Here is a 21708-nt window from a genome sequence, read left to right as displayed (position 1 = left end):
AGGTTGATTGTCCAACCTCAGAGTAATATAAATTCTTGACTGTTCTATTTCTGAATTACTATTACATATACTATTTAATAACCCCCCACATATCTATACAAAAAACCGAATTCTTTCAAAATAAAAACACCAAAGATAGAACTGCCTCCCCCCACCGCCAAAAAGCACAACCGAACACTTAGAGAACCAACCATCAGACAAAGCTGAAGCCTACAACTTCCTTTCTCCGACTTCTTACTCTCCAGGGAACTACCTAGAAATTGGCCTTGAGTTTATTACTGCTAAATAATTTCCTAATGACAGCTAACATTTGTTGAGCAATTAATAAATACCAGCTATACTAAAAACTTCACTTGGCTGATCTCATTAATGGTCACCAAAAACCAACAAAGTTACTATTAGTCCCAATTCTATACCTAAGAAAACAAGCTTGGATAAGGTTTAAAAAACAAAAACAAAAACTTGCCTAACTATCACTAAAGTTAATTAATAGTCTCAGCGTCCAGGTAGCAGTGACTCCGATGCCTATACCTTTTCCAACTAAGTTGCCTGCCACCTTAATCAACTTGAGTGTTCTAAGGCTTTTAGAACTGATTCTGGGATCCAAGAGATACCCCCAGGTGAAGTGACAGTCAGGGACCAGACTACAGGAGAAACCCTGGGAAATCACCACACTGGGCTTCATTCTAGGAGTTTGGTCAACGCACAGGAACCCGCCCATGCCTTGCCCTCGAATCCTTTCTGGTACTCACAAGTACAAAACCCTTGTTCTGTGCTTCTTACCGTGATATTCTTGATGATCTGCTGCACCAAGATGGCATTGGTCAGCATGTGAGTCCGCAGGGGCGCGTGCTGAAGCAGCAGGCGGAGTAGCTGGCCCACCACAGGTAGCTCCTCAGGAGCAGCTCTGTTCACCCGCAGGCTCTGCAGCATCAACCTGAGGACTCGAGGCAGGAGAGCCAGGATGGAGACACAGACCCCCCACAGCTTGTCCCTACAATAACAGCGACAAAAACGAGTCAGCGAGCCAACACATACAGGAAAAGTGCCCTTCCTGTATTTCCCAAAACTGAAAGCGTCCTTTTAAGAAACAAGGTGTTTTCTCCTTACACCATACAAGAATAAACTGAAAATGGATTAAAGACTTAAATATAAGACTCGAAACCATAAAGCTCCTACAAGAAAACACAGGCAGTAAAAATCTTACATTTCTCTTAGCAGTATTTTTTTTTTCTGATGTATATCCTCAGGCGAGGGAAACAAAATAAGTAGGACTACATCAAACTAAAAATTTTTGCACAGCAAAGGAAACCATCAACAAAATGAAAAGACAACTTACTGAATGGTAATTGATATTCACCAATGTTATAGCAGATAAGGGGTTAATACCCAAAATCTATAAACTACTCATACAACTCAACACCTGGTTAAAAAAACAGATCTGAATAGACACGTCTCCAAAGAGGACATAAAGTTGGTCAATAAAATACTGGCTGGCCAAAAAGTCCGTATGTTTCTTTTTCCATAAAATACTAGACTCTTAATTTTTACCAATAACTTTATTGATTTGTAAATTTTGAGTATGTCGGTAATCTCCCGCTATTGGCTTCTAGTGGGTAGAGGCCAGGGGTGCTGCTAAACATCTTCCAATGCTAAGATAGCCCCTCAGCAAAGAAGTGTTTGGCAAAATGTCAACAGTACCAAGAAACTTCGCAAACAACTTTTGACATGTTTGATCAGTCACAGCACCTTCTCCAAACACTGCATTTTTTCTTTTTGCATTTCAGGTGCATTTTTACCTTTCTTGAAATAATAAAGCATAATATGCCAAAAATGTTGTGCATATTCTTCCATCATCAATGTTAAAATGGCTGGCTACACAAAAATTCACCAATTTGGTAAGTTTAATGCACACTGACAACGACAGCTGTCACAATTTAACAAATTGTTTTGAATGAAGTTAAAGACAACTAAGCACTACTACAGCCATCATACAGAAAAAACTAAAACTTTTTGGCCAACCCAATATGAAAAGATGCTCAATGTCACTAATCATCAGAGAAATGCAAATTAAAACCACAATGAGACAGCACCTCACACCTGTCAGAATGGCCATCATCACCAAATCAACAAACAAGTGTTGGTGACAATGTGGAGAAAAGGGAACCCGTGCGCACTGTTGGTGGAAATGCAGGCTGGTCGCAGCTCCTGCCAAAAACCGTATAAAGGGTCCTCAAAAAATTAAAAATGGAAATGCCTTATGTTCCAGTGATTTCACTTCTGGGTATGTATCTGAGGAAATCCAAAACACTAACTCAAAAAACTATATGGGCACCCCTATGTTCACTGCAGTGTTATTTACAACAGCCAAGATATGGAAGCAACCCAAGTGTCCATCAATAGACAAGTGGATTAAAAAGTTGTGGTACAGTCCTGGCCAGTGTAGCTCAGTTGGCTGGAATGTTTCCCATACACCAAAAGGTTGTGGGTTTGATTCCCTGTCAGAGCATACACCTAGGTTGCCTGTACAATCCCTGGTTGGGACGTGTAGGGCAAGCAAACAATCGGTGTCTGGCTATCTGTCCCTCTCTCTCTCTGAAAGCAATGAAATATGTTCTCGGATGAGGATTAAAAAAAAATTGTGGTACATATATAAAATGGAGTATCACTTGGCCATAAAAAAGAATGAAATCCTTACATTTGTGACAGCATAGACTAACCTAGAGAATATTATGCTAAATGAAATAAAGACAAATACCATATGATTTCACTTAAATGTGGACTCTAAAAAAATAAAGAACAAAATAGAAATGACTCATAGTCACAGAAAACAGACTGATGGTTACCAAGGGGAGGGGGCTGGGGAACTTCATTCAACTTCTGATTCATGCACAGCAGTCTAGGGTATTCACATGCAAGGAAAAAAGAGAAAGCCAGTCTGTTGATAGAGCTAATAATGAGGCAAAGGCCGAGATTTTAAAGACCACACGCTCTATAAGAAAAAGGACGGAGAAAGCCCCTTTGGTTCCTGCTGGGTTTCAGATCCCGACTTCCACAATTCCTAGCTCTTGAGTTTTATTAGTTACTTCTGAAATGTTCCAATATATTCATTTTCTTCACTATCCAACACTGTGCTGAAAGGGCTTATGGATTCTACATAATACCAAATATAAGTCTATTGAATAGATAAGTAAACTTAAAATTCCACCTTTAGACACCACAACTACAGAAAACTGTCAAGCCAAGAAAAATACAAGAGTCCTGGGTACTAACAGGTGAGAGAACAATTTTTATTTTCTTCTATTTGCTCATCTGTTAGATTTTTTTTTAAAAAACCTCCGGCAATAAATTTTATAGGCATAACCAATAAGAACATAAGCATGAGAACACTTTTTAAAAATAAAACTGAAATGTTCCAAGCTATCCCAGAAGATCCAGTATGAATTTCATATACGAACAAAAGTACTGAGTAATTAAAACAGTAGCACCTTAGAACTCTTAAGTCCAATAATTTAAAATTCTACTCTGGATAATTCTAATGAAGCCCAAAACAAAATACAAACACTTGCATCCTTCTCAAGGTAGATTTTTTTTTCTTACTAAACATAAAGCAATATTAATAAGGAAAGCTCTCAAAAACCTTTAGAATGCCACCTAACTTTTCATATTTGTTGCTTAAAGAAAAAATTAAAAATTCTTACAGCACAAAGGGGATTCATGAAAAGAAGCAGCAGCTTTGATGATGGAAGGAGTTTCGACTAGAGGTGGTGAACACACAGTACAACATACAGATGACGTATTATAGAGCTGTGCACCTGAAACCTAAGTTTATAAATCAATGTCACCCCAATAAATTCAATGACAAAGAAGAGAAATCTAGCTAGGTTTATACAAACTCTGACAGAATTTAAAAGATTTCTAAAATCTAATTTTCTTTCACTCTTAATTTTTTAAAAATGATCAATTGATGGGGAGGGAGCGTTAACAGGTAGGGAAAAAAAACTGAAGAATACAAAAACTATTACCTCTTTCTTAGATGTTCTGCTTCTCCTTTCTCTAAAGTGAGCAGAAAATACAGAAGACTGTAGCAACATGAAGCCAGAAACGGCAGCAGATTCTCACTAAGTACACACGTATGATCCAGGAGCCTGCAGATAACACCCAGAACACAGCCAGCAGTGCTGTCAGGAATTACAGTGAACCCCACCTAAGCAGAGAAAAATGAGATTAATGACATCTACACAATAGTTCCTCCCTCGTCCCCAGGAATAAAACCAAATCCTATTAACTGGAGAGTTGACTTTACAACGCTTGTACTAAAATCTAGCATATATAGAACATGTGTCTCCTGCTATACCTTGAGTCCTGTTTTCCTTTAAGAATTTAATCTCTACATTAAATGAAAAACATGCAAACTCAAGAAATACTATTAACCCAATCTACTGCTTCTCCTTCACGACAAAGTCTTCTAGAACTTTCTAGATATTACAATTTCTACTTATGGTTAGAAATACCATTATTTACAAAGATTATTTCACGCACCCAAAGACAATCTTGATACAATCAGAAATTGGAAATGTGATACAAATTGGAAAACTAGTACCTGGCACCACCCCCATCCCAGGTAATTAAATACACAGAAAAGAATGTATTTTGCAATCATCCTTTCCTTGTCCTTTAATTTAGCTAGTCATTCAGGTGACTAAGTACTGGAGTCAAGATGCTATTACTTAACACTTGATTGCTTCACTGCCCTAAAACCCAGAAAAGGGACATCATGGAATCCTAATTCATCCATATTCTACTGTATAAACTGTAAGGTAGACTCTAACTTGTAACTCGATATATACACAGTTTAAATCTCCTAGAAACTACTGTTGAATAAGCCTAAAAAAGTCTACAGGCTCTGAGGTCTTAATCCTTCCATCAGGTTTTCTGAATATAATGGCTTACACCGACTGGCATGTTGAGCTTTTACTAGGATAATGAATGTAGTCCAAGGACTAGAGGTTGGGGGGAAAAAAAAAAAAGGTGGGGATCTTTGGAGACAAAAGGGATAAGGCTTAGAAGTTCAGGGCAGGGAGAAAAGAGTGGCAGGGAGAAAAAAGTAACCGGACTTCAAAGCAGCAGTCTTCCAACTCAAGGGTAGTAACATTTTAAAGGAGGAAAGGTGTGAATGTGCCTGTAAAATTATACAAACAAAAGTCTCAGGAAGATAAAATTTCGGCTCTCTCCTTTGCACTCTAATACACTGTTACAATAAAAAGCCAAGTATAAACACTGGAGGAAATTAAAAGCAAAAACTAGGCACACCTAATCTGGTATTAATACCCATGGGAAGGAGAGACCCTGGCTGGAAGACCCGTCATTCATGACTGGACTCACTGCCTCCAGTGACTAGGCCTTGGGCCAGTTAAGTGATGTCCCTGTACTTTAGACCCCAAATCTTCTGGGTGGAAATATGACCCCAGTCTGGATGCTGGCTCCCCAATACACTAATACCAGGCACACGTTAATTAACCCATTACAAGTCAGAAAGACCTGAGGCATAATTTTAAGGTCTTTCTTGTATAGATGATGTACAAAGTAAGGTCCCGGCATAAGAGGGGATTTCCCCAAGCTCAAAAATTAATCGGCAACAGCCAGGAAAAACACGAAGGTTTCTCAGTTTTCATCAGAGCATCATGCTGTGAGGTGTTGTTAAGCTTAGGATTCTGGATTCTCATTCTCCGCCAGGTTATGACAGACTAATTATAAGCAATGAATCTATATGCTTTTTTGTGTAACACACACAAAAAAATGTAAGTATATTTACCAAATGCTTACTGATGGCACTTTGCAGGATGTCAAAGCTCTGGCTTCGGGCAGGGATAACCAATAAACTGTGACAAACTGTCTGTCAGAAAAGGAGAAAACCAGTAACCAAATTGGGACATTTTAGGTCAGAAACAAGCTCAACAGATTTTTTTAAAACCTACTTGCTCTATATATTAATGGGAAACTTAACAAAAATTGAAGATGCAAATGTCAAAGTTCAAACAATCAAGTTTCACATATGGGCGAATTTTCCAAATAATTTATTTAATAAACATTTACTGAGTGCGGAGCTAGTCCTGTTAGGTGCCATGCACCGGAATCAAAGAATTGAGACACTCTTCTCTCACAGCCCTGAAGTACTTCATAACTTACCAACTGTATTTCTATTAAGTGCTACAATAAAAAGATCTGAGTGATGTTAGCAAAGGCCTGACAATAGCTTTTTCTTTCATTTGGTGAAAAAAAAATCATAAAAAAATACTTATGATCCAGATATTAATACCCTGTTTGAATTAATTGTAACACTGTGTCCTATTCCCCAAAGGCAGAAGAGAATATAGGAAAAAAAAAAAATGAGGGAGGTGGGAGTCAAATCCCTAATATTTTTCATTTTCTAAGTTCTCAAGAAAATGAGAGGAAAGAACAGTATTGAGTTCTCAGAGACACTGTAAGAAAACTTCAGAAGCTGATGGGGGATGGTGACAAAAATGAAATATGCAGAGAAATTGCAAGGGGAGAGAAAGATTAAGACCGGTAGAGAGAAGAATGCTCTAGGAAGAGGATAATCAAACTACATTCAAGAAACCTGTCAATCAACCCTTAAAAAAAATCACCAGCTCTATGCATTACTTCTCTATAAAACCTGTTGTAGGTTGATACCACTCAGTTTTCAAGTGGCAATTTTTCTTATCTTTTATACCTATGAATAACAATGTAAACAACAGAGTTGCAATGCCATCTTTCTAATTCAAAATGAGCACAGAGAATACTTTCATTATGTAAAGGTAAATCCTGTAGGAAAGGCCCATTCAACAGTAAACTACGACTTAATCCCTTTTCTTCTGCCTTCCCTTTCTTTTCTCTTCCCTCCTCAAACAATTCAGTTCTAAAGCCACTGGGTGGGGTCAAGCTAGGTAACCCTGAGCACCAGAGAAGGTGAAGAAGTCCAGTCGCCCAGACAGAGCATGAATAAATAGAGGCAGGCTGTCCCAGAGAATTGGAGTTCAAATGAGGTGAGAAAGATAACTGTTATGGAAGATGAGCAGCACCAAAAGGAGACTGATTATAAGCAAAAAAGTTTAAAACTTATGTCCACACGAAGAACTACACATGGATGTTTTTTATAGCAGCTGTATTCATAATTGCCGAAATCGGAAAGCAACCAAGATGCCCTACAGTAGGTGAATGGATAAAAATCAGGTACGCCCAGACAGTGGACTGTTATTCAGCACTATAAACAAATGAGCTATATATTAAGCCACTAAAAAAATTTTTAAAAAAATGGAGGAACTCTAAATGAATTATTACTAAGTGAAAGAATATAACTGCCCTGGCCCTGTGTGGCTCGGTTGGAGCATCATCCCGTAAACCAAAAGGTCATGGGTTCATTTCCTGGCCAGGGAACATGCCTACGTTGTAGGTTCGATCCCTGGTCAGGACACATGCGAGAAGCAATCAATCAATGTTTCTCATATGAATGTTTCTGTCCCTCTCCTTCTCCCTCCCTTCACCTCGGTCTAAAATCAAAAAGCATATCCTGAGATGAGGTTAAAAAATATTTTTAATTAAAAAAAAAATCTGAAAAGGCTATCTACTATATGGTTCCAAATACATGACATTCCAGGAAAGACAAAACTACAAAGACAATAAAAAGATCACTAGTTGCCAGGGGTTGGGGGAAGAATAGGCAGAGCACAGAGGATTTACGGGAGTGAAAATACTCTGTATTATACCATGATGGACACATGTCACTATACATTTGTCCAAAACCATAGAATGTGCAACACCAACAGTGAACCATAATGTGAACTGTGGGTAATTGTATCAATGTAAATTCATTAACTGTAACAAATGTACCACTCTGAATAGGGATGTTAATAATGGAGAAGGCTATGAATGTCTTTGGTGAGGGTTTATGTAAGAAACAGCTGTTCCTTCCCTTCAATTTTACTGTGAACCTGAAATTGTTCTTAAAAAAAGTCTTAACTAAAAAGAAAAAATTATTCGGCTTAATTTAAGGGCATATTAAGATAACACAGGAAAAAAAAAAAAAAATCAGTGAACTTGAAGACAGAACATACTTCCCAAAACAGACAGGGAAAAAAGAGGTTAAAAACAAAAACAAAAACAAAACCAAAACCACGCACACACGCAATCTCAAAGGACTGCAGGATAATACCAAGGCATCCAATTCACATGTAAATTGGAGTCCAGAAGGGAACAAAAACATTTTTTGAATAAATAATGGCTGACTTTTTTCCCAAACACAATAAACTGTAAACCTAGTAAAACACTCAGCAAATATCAAGCTAAGAAAAACAAAGAAAACAATACCATAACATAATCCAACTGCTAAAAAAAGGGATTAAAGGAAAATCTTTAAAACATGTAGGAAGAAAGTGTATAGAGAAAAAAAGATTACATAAAGGAAAGAACAACATTACACACTACATGTGGTATGAAGTCCCACAGCATAACTTAAAGGTAGCCTGTGTTAATGAGCAAACATGTAAAAACATAAAGCAGGCATACATAATATGCCAAAAGTAGAGATAAAACAGAATGCTAAAAATACTCGAACTACGAAAAAAAATTAGCCAGTCATGGTATCTTACTACAATGAAATACTTACACCACAATGAAAAAGAATGACCTACTGCTTACAAATAAACAGATGTCTTAGTCCATTGAATGGATAAAAAGTAAATTACTAAAAATATTATTTCCCTTTTAAACAGTTCAATAACATGTAAAACTAAACAACACAGTTTGGAGTTACATTCTAATCTGGTAAAACTATGAAGAAGCAAAAGTATGATAAGCAAAATTTTAACAAGTGTTACTTTAAAGGGAGATAGGAACGGCACATGGGGTTTCAAAAATAATGAAAAATGTTCTGTTTCTTAAACTGGATTTATATTTTTTTTATTATCCTTCAAAGCTTATTCACGTTAAAAAATACTCTTTTACCATCCAAAGTTTACAAATGACAATTATTAACGTTAAAATCTTTCACTGGCTCTGGAACAGAAAGCTCCATTTGGGAAAGGTATCTCTGTCCAGAAATTCCTTTTCCCTTTGCGATTTCCCCCTGTTAATTACTGTTTCCTTCATTAACAGCAAGCTCCAGAGCAGTGTATTGAGTATGTTATTTCTATAAAAAGAGAAAAACCTACAAATACATGTAGCCATTTGTGAAGACAGAAGACATCTGAAAAAAATACACTTAGAAACTGAGGAGGAAAAATGGGCAGCTGAGAGAAGAGAAGGTTTTTCACTACGTCCTGTCCTCCTGAATTGTACTGTCTGAACACCTACTCAAAAACAAAGTCTGTTTTTTAAAAAATAACTTCAGCTGAGGCAGATAACTAAAACAAAGAAATCCCACTCTACCAATCAATAGCTTGTTCAAATAGTGTAACTAGAAAAATAAGTTTTCACACTAAGGGTGTCAAAAACTGTATCTATTTCTAATAAGTACTTTCAAACGAAAAGGCCACAGCTATTAAATATAACAAAGTTTATCTAAAAGAAAACTGAAGTCTTCGCTTAAGAACTTCAAAACCATAAATGAGACTTTCTGATTTTTCCTGATTTATGTCTTAACATTTCAGAGACAGCAACCTTGAAGTTTAGTTCATGTCCTTGACAAATGTTCAGAAATATAACATCACATTCTCATGACAATTGTGTCTTGGCTTTACACAAATGATGTGCTTATGAAAAATTTAAATTATCAAATAAAGGTTATGTGAGTTGTCCAGGTTACCAAACTAGACACTGGCAAATCTAGGCCTGGAATCTGGGTCCACGAATCCCCATACAATGTTTTCTCTAAGACATGACATTTAAATACATTATAAACGGTGTATCCTTTAAAACAACTAGTCTTACTACTGATGGCAAACCCAAACTTCCAAATCTAGCATTCAAGGCCTTTACCTCAGTCTACCTTTCTTACTTCTCTTCATTTACCATGGAATAAGATAAAACTTTAGATATTACATAATTTGGTTGGTTACCCAATTCATTATTTCTTTTCACTTTTTAAAATCCAATTATTTTTGGAGAATCTACATATAAACATAGTATCGGGTACTGGGGTGATAAAGAGAACATAAATTATCATTGGTATGACTTAATATTGTGATCAGAGTCAAAAGCCATGAGGAAAAAATGCTTTAAATATCTACAAAAGGTACTGCTCTAAGATATGGGAAGACCATGATGAGTATTCAGAATAAAATGGAAGAAGTAAACAGATCAGTTGGATAAAATCAATGGGTACAGCAACAAAAGAGAAGTAGGTTGTAACTTGAACAATAACAAAAAACAGTGTAAAAAAAAAAAACAAAAAAAAAAAAGGAGTTGGCCTGATAATTAGGAGCTACAAGGAAAGAATATAGTCAGTGTCCTGGCCAGAGGCTCTCTGAATCATTAAAATAAAATTAGCCAGCAGAGCAGATTACCTCAGGATTTGCAAGAAAGGTTGAAACTGAAATAATCTGGGTATGAAATAATTACATTCTTACTAATAAGCAGGTACCTTTCAATGCAAGAAAAGAAACTGAATAAGTAATAGAAACTAATTACTATAGAAATGTTTCACAGAATCAAATCCTTAGTATTTATGTTTTAGTATATTTAATTTACATATCTATATCATATAAGACAATTTTGCCCATTAGGGTAAAAGATCAGCCTTCTAATTCCAATTTAAAACACGTCAGTAATTAATTTAATAGTGACTTTAACTTGAATTTCACTATCAATAGTACCAAAACTTAAAATATTAAGATTCATATTTAAATTTATTAGATATGAGATTTAACAGTTGTGAAGGTTTGCCAGAACATTCAACTACTGACAAATAGTGACTAAATTAGAAGTTATTTAAACAGCTTAAAATTTTAACAGTTTGTAAAAGGAATAAGATATAATCATAATATTGTATTTTGATGACTGCTTAAATTTACTATATCTAAAAAGATTTGTAAGCTGAATATTAAAGCTTGAGGAAAAATAAGGGTTTTAAACTTAACTTCAATAAACTACATACTAACTTAAAACCAAAAGTATTGCTCAATTATCTTTTTTGTTTAAAAAAAGCCACCTTTAAGGATACCAAATCCTACTTATGTCTTACTTACCTGTCCTGTACTAGATAAAATAAATGTCTCTATCATTCAAGTTGCTAATTTATTGTATTCTAGTGGCATAACTTATCATGGAAAACACTCCTCTTTTAGAAACATGTATCTCCTAGCCAAGATCATAAACACTCTCAGAATGTGGATCACATCTTATACTACTTTGTATCTCTAAGAATATCTTATGTAAAGTAATTCTAATATATACTAACCATTGGTGATTGATGAACTGAATTTTAATAGCCAGAAATTTCTTTTTAAATGCACTATTACCTCTGTTACATCCCAGTGGTGTAGAAACTGATCCAAGTCTGTAAGATAAAGCAGCACCGGGGAAAGCTGCGTCTGGATGACATGAGGAACTCCTCGAAGACTCTGAAGCCAGGTCAACTCCTCTTTTGAAAACCCTAATTTGGGTACAAAGTAAAATTAAAAAAATAAATCACAAAGCAAGTGACATTTTTTATATTTTTTTAAAAATAGAGATGACATGTACCTTTACGTTAAATTCTTCTTTAAGCTACCATTGTTTTCTCTGAAATTCTGCATTTCATGTAGTATTTTTTTTAAAATAGCTAGTAATGGAGGCAGTAAAATTCACGTAATTATGTACACAAATGTGTGTTTTGATCAAATCTATTAATACAGCAAAAAACAGGTTTTACCCCTTATATAGAGGGATTTGTGACTTACTTAAAAAAAGTAAAAGGCCTAACCTTTCTGAATAATGGTAGGTTTAAAAAGCAAATGAACAAGTAAAAATAATATACTCCATACATACACTAAACTCTGTATTCTCTTACATAATAGCCCTTTCAAACTACTATCTGATTTTCTTCCACCCTGTTACACTTGGCCTGACGTATACAGACTAACTTGCCAAAGTCCCTCCTGAAAGATAGCTCTCAGGATGACCAAACACCCACAGTGTTGTCAGTCGGACCCTAGCTTTCTGCTTTCATGTTCGGATCATTATGTTGTGATGAACAGAGCCTAAAGAGGCTTCATCTACACTGACAGCCGCATCACATTACTGACTCTTAATGAGCTTTCTAAAACCACTAAACCACTTCACAGGTATTACTACTAAAACATAAAGTCCCCCACCTCCATCTCAAATGTGTACATCCAAAACTATCAAATAAACATGTAGGAGTCTACAATTAGTCTTTAGGTGAAATTTATCTTGCTGGATTCAGCGCATTATCAGGACCTGTGAAATTCTCTTTTAATTCTGACTTAATATAACAATTAGAGGTCTCCTAATTATAGGACTCCTAATAAGTCTTCAAAAAATTTTAAAGAATCTCATCTTCACCTTCAAATATAAAACCGAAATGTTGAATAAGTACAATTATGTAAACAATAGTTATAAGTATTATTATATACATCTTATATATCTGACATTTCTAGGTTCATTTTACCAGTTTTGCTTTGGGGGCAAATGGAATGTAGAACATGGCTAATCAAAATCTGATGCTCTTCCTATCAAGGTGAACATTTTAAACATGTTTAAAATGTATATTCTGTTCATCAATTTTTAAGGGTATGCAATGGGGCTTCTCTGGCTATCTAAGTAAAACTCAGGTATGTCCAATTCACTGTAAACAAAAATAAGAGGTTGAGAAGTAAGACTAACAAGAAAGTGAAAAAAAATCATGATATTCACGTAATTCCCAAGTTTTTGGTATTCAATATTTGTACTATGACAGATTTAAAGATGAATCATGAATCTCCCTGCCTAATGAGCGGGACAACGTACAGTACAAATATTCCTTCAAAGACTTCCACTTATTAACCAACAGAAATCATTCTAATATAGACAGTTTATTAATCATCCTCAAAACCTAGAACCAAATGTATAAAACAGTACATTTTAGGATACTCTTCATAGTAAGTTTTTTCCTTTCCTTAAACTTGGCAGGTGAATGTGGGTATTACCTGTGAGTGTTGAAAATAAGAAGCTGAAATAATCCACATCACTCATCAAACAGTCTTTAACTGAATACTTCCATCCAGAAAATGATGATCTATAATAAACAATGGGAGAACTATTACCAGAAGTGACCAACTTGAAGACTCAAGAATAATAATACAGTATAGAACCATCTTTCTTCACTGAAAACAAGTCTGATTTAGCAGCTTAAACAAAACCTATAGTATGTATTAATTTTATATGTAAAGGCTTAACATGATATGGAAATTTTAACTTCTATTTATATTTATTTAAAGTTTCATTAAAAAGCATAACTGATCCACACAGTATATGATGACTTAGAAAATTTCCACACCATTTGAAAATCATACTCTAAGGAGCCAAGATTAGGTTTTGCTTTTCAGTAGTTGCAGCTGGTATATATTTACTTAATTTTTATGAAGTATTACCTTGCTTACTTTAAACAAGCTCCAGCTTCCTATCTAAGCCAAAGTACCTTAATTAGGCAAATAATGCTCCCATTTATAGCCACTCTAAGATTACATGGTCCTATACTTTGCAAAGCTGTAACTAGTTCTACTTAACAATAGTGTAGCTAAAGAACTGGGAGGGGACTCAAGGGAATAGCTAAAGTAACTGTTCATTAGATAAGGTTTATCTGGTTCCTGCTATGGGTTCACTTTCCAGTGACTCCTTTAAAAATTCTCTTCAACATACAATGCAATGCAATGCAAATGTCAACCAGGAACACAGCAGGAGGCTGAGAATGATCAGGCCCAGTAAGCTAAGACTACAAATTTTATCACAGATATCTGAATAAATGTCAAACAAAATTAGGAGTTTCTAATTCAACTGAAAGCACTTCATTTTTTTCACTGTTAATTGGACATAACCCAGTGACACTAGAAATCAACTGTGCCATCCAGTGGCTAGAAGGGGTACAAATCCATAGAGGAATACATGTTGGACAAATGGCAAGTGATAGAGCACACTGTCCTTAAAACTATGATGCCCATATATAATGTCCAAGCCAGACTACTTCTAAGAGTACAGGGATGCTATTCCTGATTATGTTGGGACAAAAGTAGTAAACTGGAGCTGCTCCTTGAAAACCAGGTCATATATTCACCCTAATTAAAGCCAAGCTAAATTGCTCAGTCCAAGAACTTCTCCCTCTTCTTGAGATTTTTACCAAACATTTACATGTTATGTTCCCCAGTCTAACTGTAAATAAAGTAGGGGCCAGGACAGGACTGAGCAGAGGCCAGTGGAACAACGTAAGTATCATGCTAGGAGGGAAAAGTCCAACTCTAAACACACTAAATGGGCAGGGGGAAAGGTAGCAGCAGCAACTCTTCAGTACGCTTTTTAATGTAACAGACAAAAATCAGAAACGATTAAAGGAATATTTTAAGAAAATTAATCTAGCAACAGTGCACAAAGTAGATGGGATTGAGAAGCAAAATTATTATATTAGTACAAGTGAGAGCTAATAAAAACATTGTCTAGTGTACAGTCATGGTCAAGGAGAGGATATTTTGAAGAGAAAACCAAAGATATGAAATAACCCCAGTGAATGTGAAAAAACTAAACATTTTTCTTAAATTCTAAATCTACGAAAAGTGATACAATGATAATGCCATTGGCCTGAGAAAGTTGAAATGTCCTGATTTTGTATTATTTTTTAAAAGAGAAATGACCTTAGGAATAAGAAATCAACAGGGAGAAGTGTAGTATTAAGACTCAGTGCAAATACTTTTTAGCAGGCAATATTTAACTTGGTGGACTTTTAACTACAAAGATAACCAATTTTTAATTTTAGTTATTATGAACCCCTATTATCATTATCTGTAAATTAATATATTTTCTCAACAATCACCACAAATCTCCACAAAAGACTTTTGAAAACATCTTTGACACAAGTTAAGCACAAGCATGATTGATATTTAAAGGTAATATGCCTTCCAAAGAGAATCAATTTCAAAGGGAAGTTTTCAAAAGGGGATTTTAACTGAATGTTAAAACAGATCCTTCATGAGTTACATCAAAGAGACGGAGTGCCCTCTACTGGAAACTAATAAACAAAATTACTTAAAGAGTAACATTTAATTTCTTTTTAAAGTCTCACATTTAAATTGCTTACCCTAGACAAAGAGCAGGGTTTTTAAAATTTCTAACAAAGATAAAGAAGGGAAACTAATGGATGTTTAAAATACTTAAGAATAAGACCAAGTCTCTTTCTAATGCACAAACACACAAAGAAATCAACCTTGAATTTTTACATATAAACATGCTGCAAATCTCTTTTCCACTGAAAGGTTAGGAAAGGTTACCACAATTTTATGCACAAACTTTGGGTAACTGGATTCAAACGTGTGTCCTAAACTGGTATGAAAAGGCTGGCAAACAAAGATAAAGAGTTTACTAATAAAGCAAGCTACCATTTAACTGGGATAAAGAATCTATACAAGAAGCCACAAGGAAGCTAGTCATTAAAATTTACAGCTACAGCCTAGATTTCAATTTCCGCCTAAAACCACATCAGACTCTGACCACGTGTCACAATCAGTAATAAATATTACCAAATACTAAAATACTATGCCTGATGGTACAAAAACGTAAGACATTTAAAGATTCTTTGAACACACGCAGTATGACACATGAGTTATAAAACCTTTCAGAGTAAAATGGTAAAGCCACTGTGAAAAATAGTATAGCAGATTTCTTGAAAAATTAAACAATTACATGATCCAGCAATTTCACTCCTGGGTATATAGCTAAAAGAATTAAAAACAAGCACTACAACGGGTATCGATATACATCAGTGTTTACAGCAGCATTACTCACAATAGCTAAAAAGGTAGAAAAAAACAGGTGTCCACCAACAGATGAAGAGATGAACAAAATGCATAATAATATTTACATACAATGGAGCATTGCCTTAAAAAGGAAATTCTGACACACACTACAACATGAGTGAAACTTGAAGAGTTATGTTGAGTGAAATATGAAAGACACAAAAGGACAAAAAATCTTTAACAATTCTACTTATATGAGATACCCAGAATAATCAAAATCATGAAGACAGAATGGTGGTTACCAGTGGCAGGGAGGGGCAGAGTGAATGAGGAGTTACTACATAATGGGCACATTCTAAACACTCAGTTTAGAATGATGAATAAGTTCTGGAGACAGACAGTGGTGCTGGTTATACAACCATCTAAATGTACTTCATACCACTGTACAGTTTTATCTATACCCTTAAAACTGTTATATGTATTTTAACATACACACGTGAGACTTCAAGTGATTCCTTGTCTGAGTACGCAAGCTTATCTCACCAGCTGCATTAAATTCTGAGCTCGCTGGAAAGGAGGTCTGCAGCGTAATTCCCTACCACCAAAAGTTTTAAGCATAGTTCCCTCACTTGCCATTGAATCCTTACTATGTGCTTTTGATAATTTCAATCCTTATTCCAATCTATACACAGAAATCACTAAACACATAATTTGAAACAATCTTATTCTAGTAAACTTTATCTAGCAATAATATAAAGTTTCAATTATTGCATTAAGAGCAGATGAAGGCAGTAGCAATGTGAGGTTTTAAAAGCCCACCCTGTGTCACAAATTGCAAGTTGAAGGGAAAGAGGCCTATACGTTTCATACACTTGAAATACAGCTCACTTGAACATGCTACCTCATGTGCAGTATCCCGATAAGCATGGCAGCCAAACTTGAACTGAGTCTTCCCATAATACAGCACCGACTTAACCGAGAAAGCAAATCAGCAGGTAGACTGGGTAGAAAATATATAAGCTGGACCAAACACTGCTGAGACTCTGCTGGGAGAACCACTACAGTGCCTTCTTGTGGATCTAGTGGGACAGATGAAAACATTAAATTCAACTATAAAAGAAATACAAAGCAGAGATTAAATTAATGAAGTAGACTGAGTAATTATTTTCACTGTCACACTGAATTCCATATAAATTACATGAAAAATTTTTAATCATAAAGCATGTACGTATGGCTTAAGGTGTCTTCTAAAATAAAATATTGAACATAACCATTATTTATTTAAAAATACATTTACTAGGTTGGCCAAAAAGTCCATATTTTTCCCCCATAAAAGACATTTTTCATTTTCACCAAAAACTTAATTGATCTGGATATTTTGAGTATGTCAACTATCTTCTGCTACTGGCTTCTAGTGGGTAGAGGTCAGAGTGGGGGCGGGGAGGCAACCACACATTGCTGTTTCTCTTCCTCTCTTCCCCTCCCCCCCCCGCTCTAAAATTAAATAAATAAATTTTTTTTAAAAACAGATTTTGTAAAAATATTCTAACAAATACTTACCACTGAAAATGAATTTACTATTTGAGGGTGGATTTTGTTCTTGTAATTTAATCACAGGATAACTAATTGAAAATAATTTAAAGGTAAGGCAAACCTAAAGGGATTCCATTAGAAACCTCTTTTCTAAATCAGGGTATAACAAAGATTTCCTATACAGTTAAGCAAACTCTCACCATAGATTCGAAGAGCAGTAGCTTGTAAACTTTTTAGTAATTCTTTATTTGCTCGTGCTGCAGCAGTTTGGATGATATCAATAAGCTGTGTTGAGAGCTCAGGGTTTCGGGACCCAAGATGAGCAAGTTGCAATGGTAAACCAGCCAGCCAACGGGATAACACTTTACTACGATATCTAGGAAAGGCCAAGGAAGAACCCAATAAAATATAACTTGAAAGATAAGGAGCATAAATTTAAAAGAAAAAAATTTTTCCAATTTAAATACACCATAAAGTGAAAAATCATGTACCAATAACATATCTATTCATTTAAACATGTGAGAGTCTATGAGATTGCCAGCATCATTTATTTAGTTGTAGCATTTTCTAGGTGTTACCCATCAAGTTTGGGGCACTAAATTATATTTTTATCTTAAAGGACACAGATACTGCTTTATGTACTATTTCTCCTAATTAGTATCAATTATTCCACTATATTAACTTATTGATGCATTCAATGTAGGATATCCTTGAACTTGTGTTATTTCAGTTCTTTAGTGTACCTGCTAAAGCTCTAAGGTCTCTATACATGGGTAATATCAATCACTTTTGCTGTCCCCCAAGAACTTAGTGATTTTAAGCATGACCTCTGTCATCACAGACCTGAATTTAAAATCTCAGCTACCTCTATTACCCATTAGCTGGATGATACCCACCAACTTATTTAATCTAAGCTTGTTTCCTTCTGTAAAATCAGAGTACCACTATCTACTCCTCATAGTAGTACTATGGGAATTATTCAGAAAGAACTATGAAAAGCATCTGGTTTACAATAAAGACTCAGATGTATCCCAGCAACTCCCTACACATGCCAAGGTTATCTTCTAGCCAAACATCTCTTCCTGACTGTCCCAAATAAACCTCAAACTCACCCTATCAAAAAAATGAATTCCTTACTAATACTCTTTGTGTTGTCTGTCTCACATGAGCGCATCAAACTAAGCCAGAAACTCTCTCATCTCTATTGCCCTCATTCTTACACCATATGCTATAGTATGTCAGTGTTAGTGGTTCCATCTTCATCTTTATGAGAAGCAAAAGGCTGAGGCTGCTGTAGTTTGTTCCAACTATCCTTTAGCTCTAAGTGGACAAGTGGAAATATATGCACAAAGAGGCTTTAATCTGCTCAGTTATGTGTGTAAAGATTACTGATACTATTATGTATGCTTCTTCATAAAGTTTTGTATCTTTTCTTAAATGTAACTGTTAGGTAGGATAGGTAGGCATCCTATTCAAACAAAGGCATCCCTAGCTGGTGTGGCTCAGTAGATTGGGCGCCGGCCAGAGAACCAAAGGGTTATCGGTTTGATTCCCAGCATAGGACACATGCCTGGGTTGCAGGCCAGGTCCCCAGTAGGGGGCACATGAGATGTAACCACACTTTGATGTTTCTCTCCCTCCCTTCCCTTAAAACACACACACACGCATGCGCGCGTGTACAGGGAGGACGAGGGATACATGCCCCACCCACTGACTCAGCAGTCCTTGAAATTCTATGTGTCTTTTCCATTATCTGGGAGAGGAACCCTTTGAAACTGTGCTTTCATCCCAAGGCCTGAAAGGGCCCATAGTGCCTATAGGAAGAAGCCCATTAATACCTTTGGGTATTCACATTCCATCCTGGAAAGCCAGCACCACCTTTTCCTGTCAAGAAATATGTAACTTCTTCACTCTCTCCCATCCTGCCAACTGTATAAATCCTCAGAACAAAGGATATCTTTCTAGCGCTCTTGCTCTCTAAGCCCCTGCCTTGCCTCTCCCCCACCTCCGCAAGGCCAAAGGCCCAGAGAAGAACCTATCACCAATAAACCCTGCTTGCACGATAATAGACTCACTAATCTGTAATTCTTTACTGCACTGGCAGGAAGAACTGAGTTTCTGGGAGTTTCTCTGGTAACATAACCATCTGGAATAAAAATAGTGAACTTCTCTGAGGTTTAATCACCCTATCATCTTATTTAAAGACTACAAAATAACTCAGCGAGAAAAAGAAAGGCAAAATAAATGAAACTTTACCTGAATCTGCAAGGTCTCAATTCTTCTTTTTGATAGATTTTACTGAAAAACTTCAGTAACAAAGTCCGAACTGGAAGGATAAGGCCTCTCTGCTGATACAATGTATAAACTGCCTTGATGAGAGACTCTGTAGCCTCTAAAAACAGAGAAAAAAGCAACTACATATGAATCAAAAATATTTCATCACCAGCCCCCAAATTCCCGTAAAAACGAGAGATAATTTTCCTTGTTCCATAATAAAGCAGATCTCAGCCACAAACTGATGACTATCATCGAAGTCCTACAGTGATGGTCTAATTAATGTAAAAGTCGTGCCCTGGCTGGTGTGGCTCAGTGGACTGAGTGGTGGCCTATGAACTGAAAGGTCACTGGTTCAATTCCCAGCCAGGACACATACCTGGGTTGCGGGCCAGGTCCCCAGCTTGGGGCATGTGGGAGGCAACCAATCAATGTATCTCTCACACATTGATGTTTCTCTCCCTCTCTTTCTCCCTCCCTTCCCCTCTCTCTAAAAGTAATAAATCTTTAAAAAGAAAAAAAAAATTGTGTGTGAGTGTGTGTGTGCATGTCAAACCAACCAGAGATTACAGTATATTTTCCTAAGGGACAACAAACCTAAGCAGGGCTAACAAAAACCAGGCTATTAGAAAGGCAAATAAGATGGAAACCAAATAGGAAAGCTTTGTTACTGAATGAGAAAAATTAGCAAGTCACACTAAAAACTGACTCAATGCGACATAACTTCAAACTAGAAGAAATGTAGGATTCAGTCTATTAGGATGAAAGTACAAAGCACTCAAATTCCAGTCAAATTAGATCAAAAGAGGTTACTTCTTCATTATTAGGCCCAATGCGTAGATTTAAAATTTCCTCTTAATAGTATCTACTAACCCTTTTTACACCAATTTTGCAATCTACTAGAAATCTTACCAAAAAATTTGCTTCAAAAAGGGACCTATCCATTGAAAAAGGGATGTGCTAAGCCATCAACAATTTCAGTGTTCAAGTTGATAGTGCTTTATAATTATGCTTGCTAGCTACCTTTATAGCTTGAATGCAATTAACTTGACTACATGGGAAGTTTAAAAGTTACCAGTTCAAAGCTAGACCCCAAATAGCATGCATAAGAACTTCTCTCTTAAATGAAGATAAAGCAGCATCACCTACCTCGGTTTGGTTGTATCTGCATTAACCTCCATGATACCCCAAGCAATCTGTTCAGCTGCTTACTATTTAGCCTAGAGCCATCTTCAAGGGTCTCTGTCACAAATTTTCTTATCCTTTCTATCCAATTGGAATCCTTCTGCAAAGTTGAGGCATTTGCCAGGGAGACCATGATATCAGACAGTGTTAAATTCAGTAAGAGATGGTCTACATTATTGGAGAGAATCGTGCAATGCTTGATGCTAAAAACAAAGACAAACACATCTATAAAGTGTGGTATCTACCATATCTACTAAGAATACTTAAAATCATCTATCAATGAGTCAAAAACTGTTTCCTTCTAGAATAAATGGCCAAGACGACAGGTATGTAGGCAAGGTTTAGGGCACTGTTTTGTAAATAAATCATTCATTACGGAATGAGGGTTGTTAAGAAGTCATGAATTAGACTGTATACTAAGTTGATTACCCAAGTCGTTATTAACACAAAAGTAAAGGACCCTGTAACACTGCTTGGTAATCTTAGAAGTATTTGAAGATAAGAAGACTTGAAAATCCCAATACATGAAGGGTATTGGTTTGTTTTTTTGTTTTTAAAAAGCAGATACTTATATTTGATGGAGGTCACAGTATGTAGACCTTGACTCTGCTTCTAACTAATCATGACTTAACAGAATCACTAATTTCTCCTGGTCAGTTTCCTTATGTGTGAAATAAGGAGACTGGCCCAGAGCACTGTTCTGAAGTGACTTGATTTTACAATTCACATTTAACTCTCAGGTTTTTTCTAGCCAAATAAGACAATTTCCTTCCAAATTGAAAGACATTTCAAAAAA

At 35.9% G+C, this 21708-nt stretch overlaps 1 protein-coding gene across 1 annotated transcript in view; it reads right to left on the bottom strand.

Moving 5' to 3' along the window:
* Positions 1-21708, bottom strand: part of TEX10 (testis expressed 10) — a 40622-nt gene that overhangs the window by 569 nt on the left and 18345 nt on the right. Inside the window, exons 6-14 of the mRNA XM_054584611.1 lie at positions 20877-21115; positions 19710-19845; positions 17654-17829; positions 16822-16999; positions 13128-13216; positions 11460-11593; positions 5816-5896; positions 4026-4207; positions 784-994 (exon numbers count right to left, since the gene is read on the bottom strand). Coding sequence (XP_054440586.1) covers positions 784-994; positions 4026-4207; positions 5816-5896; positions 11460-11593; positions 13128-13216; positions 16822-16999; positions 17654-17829; positions 19710-19845; positions 20877-21115 — 1426 coding nt within the window. The remainder of the gene's footprint in view (positions 1-783; positions 995-4025; positions 4208-5815; positions 5897-11459; positions 11594-13127; positions 13217-16821; positions 17000-17653; positions 17830-19709; positions 19846-20876; positions 21116-21708) is intronic.

This window comes from Pteronotus mesoamericanus, unplaced genomic scaffold (assembly GCF_021234165.1).
Source record: "Pteronotus mesoamericanus isolate MK-2021 breed Mesoamerican mustached bat unplaced genomic scaffold, CSHL_Meso_final contig_78, whole genome shotgun sequence".
NCBI classification, from domain to species: Eukaryota; Metazoa; Chordata; class Mammalia; order Chiroptera; family Mormoopidae; genus Pteronotus; species Pteronotus mesoamericanus.
Note: the sequence above shows the minus strand (reverse complement) of the source record. Positions and strands in the feature narration are given on the sequence as shown.